The following is a 20,989-nucleotide window of genomic DNA, read 5'->3' as shown; positions in this document are numbered from 1 at the left end:
TTAAGAGTGTACTGATGATCATGAAACATTGTTGATTGTCAGATAAAAACCATCACTAATGTCCTTTAGGGAAGGAAATTGTTATCCTTACCTGGTTTGGCCTATCTGTGATTCCAGACCCACTGCAATGTGGTTGACTCTTAAATGTCCTCTGTGCAATTAGAAATGGGCAATAAATGCTGGACTAGCCAGGGATGCCCTCATCCTATGAATAAATAAAACTAAAGATGCCTAATTAAACAGGTGTAACACTATACTACAGAACCACAGAGCTAAACATCATCCTGTCCACAAAAGTATTTATTTACATTTCTCTCCTGTCGTTAGTATTACAAATCAGTAAAATGAAACAGGATTTATTCTCTGCCATGTTCCATTCGCAAGATGTGGGAGTTGCTATTTAGGCCAAAATCTATTGTGAAGGTCTTAGTGAGCCCTCATTTTGAACACCTGAAGTTTCATGTGGTGTACTTGGTGCAGTGGTAGTGCCTCTCCTTCAAGGCTAGCAGTAATAACATCTCTGAACAGGTTGATTATATGATATCTACACTGAGGAACACATTTCATTGGTGCATTTGCAGTGTTCCTTCAGCATGGAGTCGTGTGTGGTAGTGTTTTCTTTTTATTCACTCCCAAGACATGGGCTTTGCTGGCTGGCCAACATTTATGGCTTGTCCATGATTGATTTCGAGAAGGTGATGGTGAGCTGCCTCTTGAAACTCTGCAGTCCATGTGCTGTGTCTTGATCCACAATGCTATTAGGGAGGGAGTTCCAGGAATTTGACTCAACGAGAGTGAAGGATTGATGATATATTTCCAGTTTAGGATGGTGAGTAGCTTGGAGGGGAATTTGCAGATAGTAGTGTTCATGTATCTGCTGCCCTTGTCCTTCTAGATGGAAGTGGTCATGGGTTGGAAGATGCTGTCTAAGGATCTTTGGTGAATTTCTGTAGTGCATTTTGCAGATAGTACACACTGCTGCTACTGAGCATCAGTAGTGGAGGGAGTTGATGCTTGTGGATAGTATCCCTGCCTTTCAAGCAGGAGGCCAGGGTTCAAGTCCCACCTCTTAGAGAGCTGTGTCAAAACATTGCTGAGCAGCTTGATTAGAAAACATATACCCTGAGTGATGTCCTGTAGCTGAGATGATTGACCTCCAACAATCATAACCATCTTCCTTTGTGCTCTGTTCTATCCACTTTTCCTTAGCAATCTGCCATTGAAACAAGCTAGGAATAGTCTCCCAACAGTTTTTTTTTATATGGATTAGTGGTTCCACAACCTAAAATTAGGTTATTTCTTGATGATGATGGTCAAGATACTTTGGCCATCAAACATCTGAAATAATTCTGAGGGAACCCAGCAAGGTGCCTGATCTAATGGACAATTGTGCTATATGGCCTTCACAACATAAATATTGCTAAGGATGTGGAGCTACTGGAATTTCTACTGCAATGTCTCACTCAAGACTACATGTGAATGAAGTTCTGACCATTGTGAGCCACTCTGAGCTGCCGTTTGGGTCCGTCAGCTGATGTAAAGGCCAGTAAAGTTACATGAATCTTCAAAGAGATGTGAGTTTATTCATATTTGTCAAGACACAAAACTCTAGCAAGGTCAGTACTGCTGGCTTCTGCCACCCTAAGGGAGTGTTATCACAATGTGCGAGCTGGATATAGTAGTTTTGAATTTGATGCACAAGATCAGCAATTGATTTACTATTTTTCCATATGGCACAAGGTGAGTATATTCACTGAATTTAATATGAATGGTAATTAAGAAATTGTACTTTGTCTTTTTCCACATATAGTTGGGAGCATTGACCTTTTAAGGTGGATTTGTGCCTGGCCATGCAGCAAATTGGAATGTATCATTGACTGAAATTAACAAGTTGTTCACATCTTCAAAGATTAGTGAATTTTAAAATGTATGCTGAAAATACAAGAGCAGAGCTCTGCAGAGTCTGGGACCCATGTATTACAAAGAAACTTTAATAGAAATATTGTCCCTGCTAAATTGCCCATGGTGTTAGGTGCATTAGTCAGGGGTAAATACAGGTTAGGGGGTTGGGTCTGGGTGGGTTACTCTTCGGTGGGTCAGTGTGGACTTGTTGGGCCGAAGGGGCCTGGTTCCATACTGTAGGGAATCTAAATCTAAATCAAAATTAAAACTGGTCATTCCCCAACAACTTTTCTTCCTATATCTAATACCAACATCAGTATTTTAGAAATTCAGTGAAATTCCCAACAAACCAATAGTGCTCATTCCCACAGTCTATTCCAATTTTTACATAAATTTTGTTACTTTCACCTTCAAACATCCCAACAAAGTATGGCATGAAAACTCTCACAGATATATCAAAGCAAATCCTTATATCATCTACATTAGGCACAAGAAGAATCACTGGGAGACCCCATGTACATACATGGAACCCTCAGGAAGAAGTGAAATCTATCCAACATGTTCCAGGGTTTAATACCATGAATGCATTGTAAGCACAGACACACAAATTATTTTGCAAATGAGGGAAATACAGCCTTGACCTTCTTTTCTGCCAGTTGCATAGTTTGTATACCGCACACATAGGGCGTAATTTTCCCAACCTTCAATGACATTGTCAATGGTGAGTCGGTTGGGAAATTATGATGAAATCAGATTCTCGATGAGTGGAAAATCAGACTTTTTTTTTCACAACAAAGTTTCAATGTTGAGCGGTACTGACAAGTATTGGCATCTCATTATTACTTGATCTCATCTTATTTATATACAATTTCCTATTCTCCTGTGCCACAGAGAAAACCTAGATGGCTACAATTTGTAACATAAAAGTCTGACTGGTTACCTGGCAGGTCGAGTTTGCCACCTGCTCCGCTGGGTGTCCAAGTTGGTTAACATTCCCCAGCATTTCACAGCACACTACAGCCTCCTGCCACCATTATGGCACATCTCTGACTCATTTATAATACACTTCACCATTTCAATTCTGCGCTTTGCAAATCATCAACACCTCTCACTGCAATCCTGCTGCCAGGCCACTTTGCATTCAATGAGAAGCATGCACCTTACTGGGTGCATAAGGGCTCTTAGCTTGCCTTCTTAGCACTCACTCACTTTGTGCTTTTTTGTCATACTATTTTTTAGCACATGCAGTATCATTAAGAACTTGAGAACCTCATAGTATGTTTGTTTTACCTTACCTCATAGTGCAGACATAAAGCCAGGTAGCTTGTCACAGTTGCCATCAGTCAAGGGAGTGGACATACTTCTGTGGCACAGTGTTCTGTCACACCTACAAGTGCCAGCAGCTTGTGCAGCAAAGATGCTGAAGGTACCAAATGACCGTGTCAAAGTCTAAAGGAAGTAGTCCTTAATCAGGTCAAAGGATACCACCAGTCATCAAGGACATTGTCCAATCATAATCTAAGGTCAATCGGCCATGTGGTACATTCAGGGTCAGAGGTTCTACATTATTAGTTTGGGGAGTGGGCGATATCAATTCTGCAAGTCCAGTGCAACTAGTTCAGGGATTAGCTGTATGTCTGTTGGGGAGCTGCACAGAAATCAGTCAGGAATTTAGTCACTCATCAGTTATGGTTGTCTTTCCAAATCTTTCAGGTATTGGCCATGGTTAGTCCAGGGGTCTGTTTCCTGAAATCAAGGCTGTGGTGGGCAAATTGAAGAGTGGAGGGATTGGATGCAACATGGTGGAATGCAGAAGGAACAAGAATTGTCAGTAGGTGCAACACAATATATAAGAGTTGGAGATGAAAAAAAAACCACCATTACGTCTGGGACAACACATCTATCCTGAGACAGGCTAAGCAAAGACATGCCAGAGAATTCCTAGAGGCCTGGCACTCCAACCACAATGCCATAAACAAACACATAGATCTAGATACCATCTATCAACCCCTCAGAAAACGAACAGGAAATGTCATCACCATAAATCCCAGGAACCCCATCCAGGACAAACATATAAATAGAAAACAGGAGACAACAGCTTCGCTTCACTTGGAGGTCGCCACTGATAATGTTACCTAGCCAGGTACTGAAACGTCTGGATATCAAACCTACACAGTTCAGCGAGCAAACCTACACCCTAGATGATAGACCATTAAAGGGCATGAGTTACCAATGGCCATCACAAACCTTTAATGGGTGGGACAGTGCATCACAACATTTGCCATAACTAAATCAAAGGTCTGGGGTTGAGGAGGTAAAGTGGGGAGATGAAATCTTAAAACATAAGATTTGGAGGATTCTCAGAATTGATGGGATCAACAGGAACGCAGTGGAGAACATCAAGCTTTGGGGATCACATAGATTGACAGACTGAGCTTATGACTCACTCTGTGACATGCAACCTGTGTGGTCTTTCATCTTCAACCAAACCACAAATGTGCAAAGGATCGAAAAATGACTGTGCCATGCCCAAGGTGGGTGGATCTTGTCTGTCTGAACACATAGACTTTACTGGTGAACAATGCAAGGACCTTAGCTGATTTTTGATCAAATTTACCCCAAAGTCTTTCTCCCAAGCATTTCATGTTGGATAGTTCACTGGGAAGGGAATATTCTTTCTACCTGTGCACTAGTGTGATGTGTAAGTACATTTGACACCTGTATCATTCTCTCGTTTTGCAGGTGTCCATATTTTCCAAATGGTCATACCCTGTACTATGTAATTTCAAATTATTCTATGGAATTGGGAAATACCTTACCCAGCATCCACTGTGGTAAAATAAAACCATTCTGCCCCTGGATACAGCCTCATAAGCATATAATCCTCAAGAAAGAGTAGTTTCCCTAGGATTTAGTTTTCTATGCCATGCGTGTGATGAGTTATTGACTTAGAAGGATGAGGAAACATATTGTTAAAGAATAAAATTTCCCAGCCAACAAATTAACATTTCTAAATTCATTTACCAGTTAAACCAGTTTGCCTATATCTCTGAGTAGCAACATCAAAAACAAAGCACTTTCTACTTGCCAGAAGGCTCTGGGTAAAATATACTATTGGGAACTCATGTTGTTCTTTCTGATTAAAGACAAACTGCAATGTACATAATGCTGAAATAATAATGTCAATGTTGTAAAGGACTCATGCCGCATTATAAGCTGCCAACATTTATGACTTTTCTTGTAATGTATTGATATAAGGAATACTTGTGAGCGAAAATTAGCCGATGTAAATGCAGTTTCCAAGCAAATGATTAGAAAGCCAGAGAAGTAGCTGCAGTGCCTTGGAAATGGTTAAAATGCAGTACTTACACAGTTTTCTTTTAAGGTTTCTGTGGCTCTTTCACAAAAATAGCTGGAACTCCATCAAAAAATTCATGACCTATCATTTGCACCAAGTTGAATGGTAGTGTATCTTTCCAACACTCTTGCAAAGGCAATTCATTACCAAAATTATGCAAGAAGCCCAAGTCTGATTTTGATATTTTCAAGAAGTGCAAATGTGGCCAGAGTTGAAAATTCTATGTGAGTAAAACATTAAAAAGGGGATTTTTTTAAAAAATCTGAGTAACAAGAATTATGATGCTCTCTGGAAAGAGTCAACAGGCACCTGAACTTATTATGAACCTTGATCACATGTGAAGCAAATAGGAATTGGCAACTTCACACCATATCCTGTGAAGTAACTTAAAAAATTGACACCCAGTACTTGTGAAGACAGCACTCCCTGACCACTGCCAGATCGGAGATGCATGGCATACAGATATGGACTGTGACCCTTATCAAGGTGTAAAGCTTAACTCTGACCTGTTACACAACCCCAATTTGTCTGCTATATCATTTGCCACTATACCTTCAATTGTCTGGGCCCCAAGGTCTGGAAGTCCCTCCACAAATCCTTCCCTCTCCATTTCTAAATCTTTCTACCTTCATACTTTAGTCTCTCTTTAAAATGTAACTCTTTGACTAAACTGTTCTAATAGCTCTTTCCACACCATTCTCAAAACATGTCTGATAATGCACCTGTGAAGCAGTTTGCAACAAATTACAGTGGAAAAGTACTCCATAAATACAAGTTGTTGTTGTTGATTGTCCTGACCACACCTTTCTTTGCATAATAACTCTAAAATCACGATAGACTGGAACTGGAATCTTTCTCAGCAAATCCATTAACTAAGCAATTATGCACCTTATTTTTGCCATCAGTAGATGGAAAGGAATGCATTATTACCACTTTTTTTGGGACTGTAACTATTTTTAAAAAGTGGAAAAAAGACAACAAAAATGTTGAGTTCCGTATCCTGGATATTACTATGCATTTTCTAAAGGGTTTCCTGTTCACTGGTTATTCTTAAATTTGGCAATCCCAACAAAATATATCCTCACTGTCATTTAAGTAAGACATGTCAATTTCGCAACTGAATAGATAAGTTTTGCAGAGGTGCAGTTGGAAAATGAGTTCTCATACACCAAATTGTTGCCCACTTTCTAGCAAATTTCAGATTGCTGTTTCGGCAGCCACAGGAAGCACCTGTAGATTTCAAGTCAATTTATTTAAATTAGGATGAAAACTTACATCCCTTCTATGTGTGATTTGTTTCGCAAAGGGAATTTTTATGGGTTTTTTTAATCAGTTTTCATTTTTAACATGTGTGTCAATTTGAGGCTGGCATTATTTGCCTACTATTTTCCACAGGAAACAATAATAGTTTTCTTTACAAATGTGTCTGCATTTTTGAAGAGGAGGAGCAAAGGATTGAAATCCAAACCAATGTGTTGCCACTTGTTAAGACAAGATGCTTAACGGAGTCTTGAATACATTTCATCTCACTGCAACTGTTCACTGAATCAAAAAGGGTTCTTTTCCGACACTTAATAAAGACTAGATTTAGGATAATTAAAAATAGTAATTACTTTTAAATACCAGCACAATACTACAAAAACAACAGTGGTTTGAACTTACGGAACAATACTGTCTTTACAGGCAACTAAAATGGGAATTAATTGCAATCTTGCCAGTGCCATCCATACCCTTTAGAACATCTTTCTTCAATGAATACACAGTAAACATTTCCAAGACTGTACAACACGCCACAGAATGACCATTACACCATGATCGAGTCAAACCTTACTCTCAAACACAAGATTTCTATGACCAATCATTTAATGGACAGTGGGCAACAATTAAATAACGAAGTATGATCTATGGAGGCTTAACTGAGGCACTTATATGCTATACAACAACAACAGAATCTAATATGCATTTCTAATTACCCCTTTCAGATATATCATGCCATATGGCCTGATGAGACCACACCTGGAGTACTGTGTGCAGTTCTGGTCTCCAAATTTGAGGAAAGACATCCTGGCTATTGAGGGAGTGCAGCATAGGTTCACGAGGTCAATTCCTGGAATGGCGGGATTACCTTACACTGAAATACTGGAGCGACTGGGCTTGTATGCCCTTGAGTTTAGAAGACTGAGAGGGGATATGATTGAGACATATAAGATTATTAAAGGATTGGACACTCTGGAAACAGGAAACATGTTTCCGTTGATGGGTGAGTGCCGAACCAGAGGACACAGCTTAAAAATACGGGTAGACCATTTAGGACAGAGATGAGGAGAAACTTTTTCATCCAGAGAGTGGTGGCTGTGTGGAATGCTCTGCCGCAGAGGGCAGTGGAGGCCCAGTCTCTGGATTCATTTAAGAAAGAATTGGATAGGGCTCTCAAGGATTGTGGAATCAAAGGTTATGGAGATAAGGCAGGAACAGGAGACTGATTAAGGATGATCAGCCATGATCATATTGAATGGTAGTGCAGGCTCGAAGGGCAGAATGGCCTACTCCTGCACCTATGGTCTATTGTCTATATAGAAACTGGGAACAGTTTCCTTCAACTATAGTTAATGAACAGCATTAGAAAAAGAGGAAGGGAAGATTTACACTTAAAAGTCATAATTTTTTTTAGATTAGATTACTTACAGTGTGGAAACAGGCCCTTCGGCCCAACAAGTCCACACCGACCCGCCGAAGCGCAACCCACCCATACCCCTACATTTACCCCTTTAACCTAACACTATGGGCAATTTAGCATGGCCAATTCACCTGACCCGCATATCTTTGGACTGTGGGAGGAAACCGGAACACCCGGAGGAAACCCACGCAGACACGGGGAGAATGTGCAAACTCCACACAGTCAGTCGCCTGAGTCGGGAATTGAACCCGGGTCTCTGGCGCTGTGAGGCAGCAGTGCTAACCACTGTGCCACCGTGCCGCCCACGTTCAATCTCATGTTCAAAAAAAAGATGTAATGTAAAAATTAAACTTCGTTTTGTCTCTCTCCCCATCAGAATTGTACTTTATAAAGTATTATTGCATCCAAGTTTGATCTCATATTGATAAAACACACTTACTGTCAAGATCTGCTCCCTTGTACATATACATAATTCATTCAATTTATCCTGCATTTCTCATTCATTATAACATGCTATAAACATGAGGCAATGTAGCATGACTCAACAATATGCTGGTAAATGAACAACCAAATGTTTGTTGGTGCTGAACTTAAACATTACTGAAAAGAGAGAGACTGAAAAGACATGTTTCTTCAGATTTTCATCTTGCATTCATCAGGATAAACATAAGAATGCCAAGATTCAAATGATCAGGATAAGTTGTACTATAGAAGAAAAGTGTTTGTAATAAGTATTTAAATGTACACATGTGATGTCAAAAGGCATAAAAGGCTGTGGACCAAGTTTTGGAAAATCAGGTTAGAATAGTTAGGCGGTTGTATTTGACCAGTGCAGATTTGGTGGGTTGGAGGGCTTTTTTTTTGTACTACAGATCTCTATGATTCTAATACTAATTAGTTGACAAGACAACTCTGATTGGCTGAGACATTGACACAGAGAAAGCAACAGGGAATGCAAATGTATGTCACTTCTAACAAATGTAAATGAGCCATGTTACAAGTTCATCTGATTATCTGAAATTGGTTGTCACTGTAACTATTAGCGCACTCAGAATTGTTCAACAATGCTGCCCAATTGCAGAATCAAATCTAAAAGGTAGATATTTTGTTTTATATTTTGTAAATGCGAGATTGTTGAGTATAGTCTGTATTTTAAAAAGCCAAAGGAAAGCACTGTTTGCTTCAATCAGCCAATCGTTGGTATATATGATACATATCTGGCATTGCACTGGCACTGAAATTCAAATATTCCACTGATCAGTTGTGTGACAGACAGCAAGTCTTTGTAGAATGACAGCAGCATTCTGTTAAGGGAAAATATCATATGTGTAGCCACTGCCTAATAGCAGTGTGAAACAACTTGCTTAACATGTTCACATTTCTAGTCATTTTTGAAAACCAACATGCTCGATAATCCTGAGTGTGTTAATAACTACACTAACATCACACAACACCAATCACACTACACTAACAAACAATTTAAGATAATCAATCAAGCCCACAGTGTGGTTCATTTAGTGCTTGCCAGATGTGACATACATTCATATGAACAGACCTGTTCTCTACAAACAAAAGATAAACAAGCAAGCCTTGTGCCTTTCTGAATTAAACCTACAGTCCTATTGCTTTCTCCACAGCAACATCTCAGCCAACCAGAGTCTGCTTAGCAACCAATCAGTGCCCTCCTCTTCTGCAGTATGAATTCTTGTGAACATTTGAGATTTGGCAATGATAAGTGCAAGATGAAAAGCATCAGAAACTTGTCTCACTTTTCAGAAAAAAAAAACAAAATTATGAGGTAAATATGGGTCAGCAATGCAATTGTTTAATCAGGTTATCTCATTTAAAAATGATGGTACTGCAGACACAATTCCTCACTCTAAAATTGTTTTTTTTCCCCTGCACCATCTAACTTAATTCCTTCAGTAAATAACTAAATATTTCTTTATAGTCTGATAAGTATGATTGGAACTTTCACATATATTCAAGCAAATTATATACTAGTACTTCCTTTTTTATATTTGAATGTACAGCCACACACAAACCCTTACTATCTTAAATATCCTCTTAAGTTCATTTGCATTGTACATCTCTACTGTTGGAAGGTTCTGTTCAAATACATCACTTATACTTGGCAGCTAACAAGTCATTTCTAAGCACTCTCTTGTGACTAAGAGGTTCGTTTGGTATGTTATATGGAATCCAAATATTACAAAGTTACTCCCAAACATCACACCAAATTACAATTTCCAACATCAACTTCCTTCTTTTTAAAGAGGGATTTTCCATTTGGATCTCAGTGTGGTTTGGCTGTCTGACCAGACATTGTTGTGTTGAAACAACTTCATAAGTAATATATTCCTGAAAATGCCAGCTATGGTTTCTCCAAAATATACCAATTGAAATCAAAAGGGCTTTTCTTAAACTTACTTTCACATTTCTTAAATGTCACCTTTTGAAATTAGGATTTTATTTGAACTGCTGAAGTCAATAGAAATATAAATCTGGGGAAATATAAAACAGGAACTACTAATTCACTATCACCATTTATTTTACACTGTTACATACAGTAAAAATTAAACCCCTCAACCCCTGCTATTCCTTGTAATGTGAATCAAAATCTTTATTTTGTTAGGTAAGTTGGATAACTACTAAATCTCTCAATAAATTCTAGAACTGGTTAATTATATACTCAATGCATGTTACTCTACAAAATGTTGCTAAAGCTTTTATCTAATGGAAACCTGTGTTTCTATATAGTGACAAAGTTCAACACAATTGAAAGTAAAATATCACCATCAGTGCATTCCTTCAGGGCCTGGATTTTGCTCTCTGCTGTCAATATTGGCTGCTACTAGGAGAAAATTGTTGCACTTTTTACCTTTCCACTAACATACCCATTACTTAACTATTTAAATTTTACATCTCAATAGTGGCAATCAGTGACTTTTATACCTGAAAGTTTGAATTCCAACAACTTAAAAGCAATAAAAGAAGGATAAAGTGGAAAACAGAGACTAACATTATTTCTTAATCCTTTGTCTTAATCTCTAAATGGAATTTATAACTGCTATTTCAGTTTGATTGTTGTTTAATATTTTGTTTAAACTATTTAATAACCTTTAGCAAATAGCTCATTAATACACTCCTCCAATTAGTGGCCACTAAAACTTTGCTAATGATTGAGTAATTTTAGGTATTCAATCACATTATCATCAAATGGACACAGGGTTGGATAAGAGTTTCACACAGAGGTAGAATCTCATGCAAGTATTTAAGGATTGCATTTCCCTTCTCATGGAATAAATTGAGGCATTGAAATTATAGTGAGTGACAAATACAACCTGTGACTAACTTCAAAGAGCTTCCTTTACCGCTGCTCAAGCACATCCCCAGTTTTGTCTCATACTAATGCAGAACTCATATACAACAGAAACATCACAATTTAGAAGATTTTCAGGCATGAAGACAATATGCAGATCCCAATCCCAATGGCATTTGAGTTTGCCTTGATGATTGATTTTCCTGAGCACTATAGGCAGGGGGGCCTGATTAATTAAGGATAGCAGTCTGTCTCTGTCGGTAGGAGGAGGAATAGGTGTGCCTGAGGCTCCGGGCAATCACCAGCTAGTCCCCTGCCAGATATGAGTGGTGTAGGAAGCAGTGGGCATTTCAAGATGAAGGGACACTCTGATTGTGTGAGAAACAGGAAAAATAAGTGGTCATAACTGGCAGGTTTCCTTATGGAGGAGCATTTTTAAGTCATCCCTTGACAATTAAAAATCTAACTCAGTCTTAAACAGATTCAATAACCTTTCCTCCACTTCTCACTACGGAAGATAATTCCACAGACTAACAACCCACATAGATACAATTTCTCTTTATATATGTCTTAAATATGAGACCCCTTATTTTTAAATTATGTCTGCTAGTTCTAGACTACAAGAGGAAACAACTTCTCATCATTGACCCTGTCAAGACTTTTCAGGATCTTATACATTTCATAACGATTGTTTTGCAGTCTACTAAAGTCCAATGGATATAGGCCCAATGTCCAACCGTTTCTCCTAAGAAAATTTGTTATCCTAGGAATTAGTTAACTTTTCTGAACTGCTTCTAATATAATTATATCTTTTCCCAAGTAAGGAGACTAAAACTGCACAAAGTACTCCAGATGTGGTCTCACCAAAACCCTGTAAAATGTCAAAAAATTTCCTTACCTTTAATTTCTACTCCTCTTGTAATTAATAACAATATTCCATTTACTTCATAATCACTTGCCAAACTTGCATATGGACTTAATGATTCAAGTGCCTGGATCCCTTTGTACTGTAGAATTCTGCAATCTCCCTCGTTTAAGTAATATCCTGTTCTTCTACTCTTCTGCCAAAGTTCATACTTTCTGACATTATGCTCCATCTGCCAAATTACTGCCCACTCATTTAACCTATTTTTCTTTTACGTCCTTTTCACCATTTTTTCTTACTTTCCTACCTATCTGACTGTGTTAATCAGCAAATGTAAAAACCATACATTCTGTGCCTTCCAAACACTCATTAGTGTGGATTGTTATCAGTTATGGCTCCATTGCTAATCACTGAGGCACTCCACTAACTTGCTAACGCCAAAATTACCAATTTATCACTACTTTCTACGTCTTGTTAGTTAACAAATCCTTCATCTAGATTAATATATTACTCCTTACACCATGAATAATTATATTGTGCAGTGACCTTTGATGTAGCACCTTATCAAAAACCTTTTGGAAATCCAAGTACACCAGATCTTCAGGTTCCACTACAACTAAATTGATTAGGTATTGTCAAATACAATCTCCCAAAAGAATGTTAATTCTGCCTGGTTGTAATACGCTTTTCTAAGTGCCCTGCCATAACTACCTTAATAATAAATTCTAACATTTTCCTCTTGAGAGACATTAAGCTGGCCTATAGTTTCCTGGTTTCTGTCTCCCTCCTTTCTTAAATAGAGGCTGTTTTCCCTGGAGCGTCGGAGGCTGAGGGGTGACCTTATAGAGATTTACAAAATCATGAGGCATGGAGAGGATAAATAGACAAGGTCTTTTCCCTGAGGTGAGGGAGTCCAGAACTTGAAGGCATACGTTTAGGGTGAGAAGGGAAAAATATAAAAGAGACCTAAGGGGCAACCTTTTCATGCAGAGGGTGGTGCACGTATGGAATGAGCTGCCAGAGGAAGTGGTGGAGACTGATACAATTACAATACTTAAAAGGAATCCGGGTGGGTATATGAATAGGAAGGGTTTAGAGGGATATGAGCAAAATGCTGGCAAATAGGACTTGATTAGTTTAGGATATCTGGTCAGCATGGATGAGTTGGACCAATGGGTCTGTTTCCGTGCTGTACATCTCTATGACTCTATGAGTAGAGTCACATTTACTAGTTTCCAATGTGGTAGGACCTTTACAAAATCCAGGGAGTTCTGGAAAATTATGACCAATGCATTTACTATCTCCATGGCCTCTTTCTACAAGATCAGAGGAGGTAATCGATCAGCCCCCGAGACTTGAGTCTTTTGTTCCAATAGTTATGTCAGCATTGTTTTGGTAATTGTAATTGTTGTAAGACCCTGCATCCCTTTAAATTTTTTGATTATGTTTCTTCATGGGTCTCAACTGTATCTTTTACAATGAGTGCAAGCAAACTTTTGATTCGCTTTACCTTCTTGAGTACCTGCAAAAACTGTTAGTGTCTGATTTTACATTTCTAGTCTTTTTTTATTACTTTAATTTCTCTATATTTTTTTAAAAGTCATTCTTTGCAAGTTTTTGAATTCTGTTCAATCTTCTGAACTGGTGTTCAGAACATTCTGGATATGAGGGTCAGGAGTCACAGTGCTGTGGATATCTGGATGAAGGGTCATTCATCAAGACAAAAGATGGAAAATTATAGGCCAATCTCGGTTGTAGGAAAAATTCTAGATTCCGTCATTAAGGATGAGATTTCTAAGTTCTTGGATGTGCAGGATTGGATGAGAACAAGTCAGCATGGATTTAGTAAGGGAAGGTCGTGCCTGACAAACCTGTTACAATTCTTTGAAGAAGTAACAAGTAGGTTAGACCAATGGATGTTATCTACCTAGATTTCCAAAAGGCCTTTGATAAGATGCCTCAAGGCAGGCTGCTAAGTAAGGTGAGGGCGCATGGTGTTCGAGTTGAGCTACTGGCATGGATTGAGGATTGGCAATCTGACAGAAGGCAGAGAGTTGGGATAAAAGGTTCTTTTTCAGAATGGCAGCTAGTGACAACTGGTGTCCCGCAGGGTTCAGTGTTGGGCATGCAGCTGTTCACTTATATATTAATGACCTGGATGAGGGGACTGGGGGCATTCTGGTGAAGTTCAGCGATGATATGAAGTTAGGCGGACAGGCAGGTAGTTCTGAGGAGGTAGGGAGGCTGCAGAAAGATTTAGACAGTTTAGGAGAGTGGTCCAAAAAATGGCTGATGAAATTCAAAGTGAGCAAATGCGAGGTCTTGCACTTTGGGAAAAAGAATACAGGCATGGACTATTTTCTAAACGGTGAGAAAATTCATAAAGCCAAAGTACAAAGAGATCTGGGAGGGCTAGTCCGGGATTCTCTAAAGGTTGACTTGCATGTTGAGTCTGTGGTTAAGAAAGCAAATGTAATGTCCTTTATCTCAAGAGGGTTGGAATGTAAAAGCAGCGATGTAAAATCTACTGAGACTTTATAAAGCTCTGGTTAGGCCCCATTTAGAATACTGTGTCCAATTCTGGGCCACACACCTCAGGAAGTACATATTGGCACTAGAGTGTGTCCAGCGGAGATTCACACAGATGATCCATGGGGCAGCAAGGTGGCTTAGTGGTTAGTACTGCTGCCTCACAGCACCAGGGTCCCAGGTTCGATTCCAGCCTTGGGCGACCGTCTGTTTACACATTCTCCCCGCGTCAACGTGGGTTTCCTCCGGATGCTCCGGTTTCGTCCCACAATCCAAAGATAAGACCATAAGACCATAAGACATAGGAGTGGAAGTAAGGCCATTCGGCCCATCGAGTCCACTCCGCCATTCAATCATGGCTGATGCGCATTTCAGCTCCACTTACCAGCGTTCTCCCCGTAGCCCTTAATTCCTCTAGACAACAAGAATCTATCAATCTCGGCCTTGAAGACATTTAGCATCCCGGCTTCCACTGCACTCCGTGGCAATGAATTCCACAGGCCCACCACTCTCTGGCTGAAGAAATGTCTCCGCATTTCTGTTCTGAAATGACCCCCTCTAATTCTAAGGCTGTATCCACGGGTCCTAGTCTCCTCGTTTAACTGAAACAATTTCCTAGCATCCACCTTTGCCAAGCCATGTATTATTTTGTACGTCTCTATTAAGTCTCCCCTTAATCTTCTAAACTCCAACGAATACAATCCCACTATCCTCAGCCGTTCCTCATATGTTAGACCTGTCATTCCAGGGATCATCCGTGTGAATCTCCGCTGGACACGTTCCAGTGCCAGTATGTCCTTCCTGAGGTGTGGGGACCAAAACTGGACACAGTACTCCAAATGGGGCCTAACCAGAGCTTTATAAAGTCTTAGTAGTACATCTCTGCTTTTATATTCCAACCCTCTTGAGATAAGAGACAACATTGCATTCGCTTTCTTAATCACGGACTCAACCTGCATGTTTACCTTTAGAGAATCCTCGACTAGCACTCCCAGATCAGGTGGATTGGCCATGCTAAATTGCCCATAGTGTTAGGTGCATTAGTCAAAGTGAAATGGGTCTGGGTGGGTTACTCTTCAGAGGGTCGGTGTGGACTGGTTGGGCTGAAGGGCCTGTTTCCACACTGTAAGGAATCTAATCTAATCCCTGGAATGGTAGGCCCAACATATGATGAATAGCTAAGGATCCTGAGATTGTATTCATTAGAGTTGAGAAGGTTGAGGGGAGATCTAATAGAAACTTACAAGATAGTGCATGGCCGAGAAAGGGTGGATGCTGGGAATTTGTTTTCGTCAGGCGGGGAGACTCGGACCTGGGGCACAGCCTTAGAATTAGAGGGGTAAAAACAATGACTGCAGATGCTGGAAACCAGATTTTGGATTAGTGGTGCTGGAAGAGCACAGCAGTTCAGGCAGCATTCGAGGAGCAGCAAAATCGACGTTTCGGGCAAAAGCCCTTCATCAGGAATAAAGGGCTTTTGCCCGAAATGTCGATTTTGCTGCTCCTCGGATACTGCCTGAACTGCTGTGCTCTTCCAGCACCACTAATCCAAAAAAAAATTAAAATTAGAGGGGGTCAATTTAGAATGGAAATGAGGAGACATTTCTTCAGCCAGAGAGTGGTGGGCCTATGGAATTCTTTGCCACGGAGCGCAGTGGAGGCCGGGATGTTAGATGTCTTCAAGGCAAAGATTGATAAATTCTTGATCTCACAAGGAATTAAGGGCAATGGGGAGAGTGCGGGTAAGTTGCGATGAAATACCCATCAGCCATGATTGAATAGCTGAGTGGACTCAATGGGCCGAATAGCCTTACTTCCACTCCTATGTCTTATAGTCTTACTCTCTTAATATCGGGAGTCGGGATTACATGCTGTTGATAATGGGGGTGAGTGCAGTTGATCAGATTCTATCCAACATCAATAAATTGCACTTATATACCATCTTTAAATAGATAAACATCCCAAGGTGTTTTATAGGAACATGAGAGCACTCAAGCAGTGAGCAAAATGAATACTTAGGTAGACCATTGAGGATCACAGTCATTACAGCACTGAAACAAAAGAGTCTGAAATGAAGAAATAAAAACAGAAAATGCTGCAGAAATGCAGTAGGTTTGGCATCATATGGAGAAAGAAACAGAATCAACTTTTTTTTTGGAACAGAAGATACATGGGAAAGTGATGGATTTTATAATGTAAAAACTGGTGGGGAGGTCCAAGTGGAACAGAAAGGAAGGTAAGGGAAAGATTGCAGAGCAAGGGAGATTAGAAACCAAAGTACAAAAGGTAAAAGGAGTGGCAATGATTACAGACAGGTATCCAGAATAATAACCAGATAACATATATCCAGAATAAGTATTAATAGCTGACGTTAATATGACGTGCAGTATAAAAGCAAGGGGATGAAGTATGATGAGCTTTGGCGGTGTTGATGGAATAGACCAGGGTGTCATGAAGGCAGCAATTCCTTTGGGACAATTGACAGAGAAGGGGAGAGGAAGATGTGTTCAGTAGTAGCATCATGTTGAAGGATGGAACTGGTGGAGGATGGTCCTTTGAATATGAAGGCTATTGGGATAGAATGTGAAGCCAAGGGGAATTGCAATGTAGCTTCAGGAGAAAGGGAAAGAAGAGAGGACAAAAAGCAGGGAATAGACTGAACACCACAGAGCAAGAAGTTGTAGAATCCGAGAAGTAAAAGCTCAGTTTTCAGCAATTTGTTCACATTTTAGCATATAACTATATGGATGCATAATTAACTACAAAGTAAATACAGAGAAGGTAATGTCAGGACAGGCAGATGTCAGAATTAAAGAATGTGAGAATCTCAGGACATGTGGAAAATTTCTCTCCCTTGAGTCAATCCAGCTCAGTAAAGAGCTAAAGTAAGAGTTAGAAACACTCTCAACTCAAGGTAGGCAGAAAAATACCTGGATCGATTACGCCAAAACACAGTCACTGTACTTAGAGAGAGCCTCCTTCACCGCTGCTCCCTCACCACCCGATGCCTGGAGGAAGAACACCTCATCTTCCGTCTCGGAACACCTCAACCCCACGGCATCAATGTGGACTTCACCAGTTTCCTCATTTCCCCTTCCCCCACCTCACCCCAAGTTCCAAACTTCCAGCTCAGCACTGTCCCCATGACTTGTCCTACCTGCCTATCTTCCTTTCCACCTATCCACTCCACCCTCCTCTCTGACCTATCACCTTCATCTCACCCCTCCTGATGAAGGGCTTTTGCCCGAAACTTTGATTTTCCTGCTCCTTGGATGCTGCCTGAACCGCTGTGCTTTTCCAGCAGCACTCTAATTTAGAGAGATATAGATACAGGAAACAAATGACATTTAGTATAGAAGGGGGAAAATTGCAGAAAATGGTCCTATCCAACATGTATGATTTACTTAAATAAAAGCAAAATCCATAAATGCTAGAGATTGGAAATAAAAACAGAAAGTATTGGAGAAATTTGGCAGGTCTGGCAGTATCAATGAAGACAGAAGCAGAGTTAGTGTTTTGAGCCCAATGACTTCTTCGGAATGATGCGAAGACAATCTCAGACTTTCAGACAGTTGGAATGTCACGGAGAGACATACAAATGCAGAAATCTGGGATGATGAAGAAATAAAATGGTTTCAACAGAGCCTTTCATTTTCATATATATTGTTTCTGATAAATGGGTCAACAACCTGAAATCTAACTCTGTTTCTCACTTCACAGGTGATGCCTAACTTGCTGAGTATTCCCAGCATGTTTCTATATTTATTCCAGATTTCCATTATCTGCAGTATTTTGGTTTTGTGATAATGAACATCTAGAACATTCTTGTGGACATTTTCTGGAATAACACAACATAATTTGCTGTCAACGTAATGGTAAAGGCTGGTTGTCCTTGTTTTTTATGGGAACGTCAGATGATGTAGAGGTGAACTCAAATATTCAAAAATTGTGATCTGCGTTTTTCAATTTATCCAATTGAACTCAAGTCTTTCTCCATATTGACATTTCACCCTACCAGGAAGTAATATAATAAAATGTATCATATTGTCTCCTAAACCTCAACATCCGCCCTGTATTGTGAAACCAATACAGCAGACAGTAATCTGACATTTTAAGATTTTATATAGGCAAAGAGATAATGATCAGCTTTTATCTTTTGTACCTCTTGAGATGAAGCCTAGAAATCCATTAGCACTTTACAGCCTTATGGTTATTGAATTAAATTCTTTCCAAGAGTTATCCATTTAACTGAAATTAAAAATTCAATGCCCTTAGTCACTGGCCACTGTCCCATCTCTCTGCCAGTAATGCTGATTGCATAATCTCTCAGTTTTTCAACAAAAATACACAGAACCCAATGGAAATAGACAGAGGTCACTTTAAATCTTTGCAATGATTTTACTTTTTCTGAAAGTACTGATGCACAGACTCCTCATATCCTAAGCATCTTTGAACTAGTCACACTCATTCTTACCTGCTTTGCTTGGAGATGCAATCCTATCCTGATGTTCTGTATTGTTGGTCGTGGTACTGGTGTTTGGCAAATATGTTGTGTTTGAGGATGATAGAATGGTGGTGATAGCTTCTGGTGTTGTAAAGGTGGTAGTAAAGACTTTTATAGTGGTAAACTCTTTGTGCTGTGTGCTATTTGGAATGGATGTCGGTTTCATACTTGTGAAAGAATTGTTGGTGTCAATAGTATAAAGTGACGTTGTATGGGTCGTGTTACTTGTCATAGGACTGTATGTTGTACTATTTACACTGGTTGCATTATCAGTCTGAGATGAGCTATTTGTTACATTGAGTGAATAACTGGTCACCACGACTGAGCTATTCAAAGTTATGTTGGGAGCTGATGTTGATAACATGGTTGTAGCATTAAGATGCGGAGAGAGGTATTGAGAAGTGGTGTTCAATGATGCAGATGATAACACAGTGCTCGTTACGTGACTTGTGTTTGTCAAGATAGTTGGGGTGAAGGAAGAAGGTGAAGGATATGTTTCTACATCTGTTGCTGCTGTGTTTTGTAAGTTTGTGGTGAGAGGCGTTTGTGAGCTAAAATTGGTAGATGAATTTTCTGATGTAAATGTAGTTGTAAAACCAGTTTGTGCAGTTCCGTGCGGAGCCGGACTATTAGTTGCTAGGGGAAAAAAAAGAGAACGTTTACTGGAGACATAGTTCATTGGGAAAAAAACATTCACCTCTGAAATTCAAGGATGCGGAATCTAATTTGCTACATTGCTGGTTTAAACCACAGGCACTTCCTCATGCTGTCAATTCATTCGCCTCTCGAACTTCCTCCACCACTCAACTGACATTATTTCTGCTTGTTAAGCACTCAAACCCTTAATATCTCGCAAAGTTGACAGAAGACTTTGGCTGAACGGTAGGTCGTCAATGTCCAGTACTGTAAGGTTCACCACGAAATGACTGCATCCCGGGCTGCAATCTATCGGCATAACATTTCATGTGAATATTTATTTCCTGATTTACTTAATATAGTTGAGGTTCATTCAGTAAAAGGATGACTTCTGTGTTTAATATAAATGCATTCGCTGTCGAACAATTAGAAAACTACATTTGGAATATGGACGTCAGACTGATCATTGACAATTTGCAACAAATAGTTTTATTGTACTGAAATTTAAACTGCTTTTCCCTTTAGCTTAAATATAATAGCAGATCACAATTTAATAACATGCTATACTTACCCAAGGAAAGAATAAAGTGCTGGCATAAAATCAGCACAAACTTCGCCCACATTGTTTCTCAGATTATTCAGGTCCTTTCGGTTTGCCCACAAAATCAATCCAGTCGTTCAGTTAAAAGAAAAACTTAAGACCAGGTCGTGAGATCTGAAATGCAAGCATTCGAATCTGCAATCATCTCTCCCAGAACAGAAACTGCACAAATAGTGCGGCAAACAACGCAACCCATCTGAACAGCAACTGCCTGCTGCCGGAACTGAAAGGAATCAGCCGAGGTTTGTACTAACCTCAGCGTAAACTGGTACGGTGCGTCAGATTGACAACAGACCCAACCCACTACAATCTCCGACATTGATCGGTCCACCACAAGAGAAGGAAATCGAGCAAAAGCGAGACATCTTAACACGCTCTAGTCCAATGTTAAAAAGGGGGATTGCTAAAAAAAACATGAAACAGTTTGCTATCTATTAGTAATTAACCTGTTGCAGGAGGTGTTCCAATCTACTTACGGATGTGCTGCAACATTTGTTTGCTGGTGTCCCAAACTCCCGCACAAAGCTGTCTGTTGTACACCACAGCGTTTGCACCAATGAGGGAAGTACAAGCCGAGGTCAGGTCAGCCTCTGAA

General features: G+C 39.7%; 1 protein-coding gene across 1 annotated transcript in view; it reads right to left on the bottom strand.

Annotated features, from left to right (window-relative positions):
• Positions 1-20,626, bottom strand: part of LOC122556658 (prostate androgen-regulated mucin-like protein 1 homolog) — a 32,398-nt gene extending 11,772 nt beyond the window's left edge. Inside the window, exons 1-2 of the mRNA XM_043703654.1 lie at positions 20,365-20,626; positions 19,128-19,793 (exon numbers count right to left, since the gene is read on the bottom strand). Of these exons, the coding sequence (XP_043559589.1) occupies positions 19,128-19,793; positions 20,365-20,416 (718 nt within the window). The 5' untranslated portion in view covers positions 20,417-20,626. The remainder of the gene's footprint in view (positions 1-19,127; positions 19,794-20,364) is intronic.
• Positions 20,627-20,989: the final 363 nt, after the last annotated feature.

Source organism: Chiloscyllium plagiosum, chromosome 14 (assembly GCF_004010195.1).
Source record: "Chiloscyllium plagiosum isolate BGI_BamShark_2017 chromosome 14, ASM401019v2, whole genome shotgun sequence".
NCBI classification, from domain to species: Eukaryota; Metazoa; Chordata; class Chondrichthyes; order Orectolobiformes; family Hemiscylliidae; genus Chiloscyllium; species Chiloscyllium plagiosum.
Note: the sequence above shows the minus strand (reverse complement) of the source record. Positions and strands in the feature narration are given on the sequence as shown.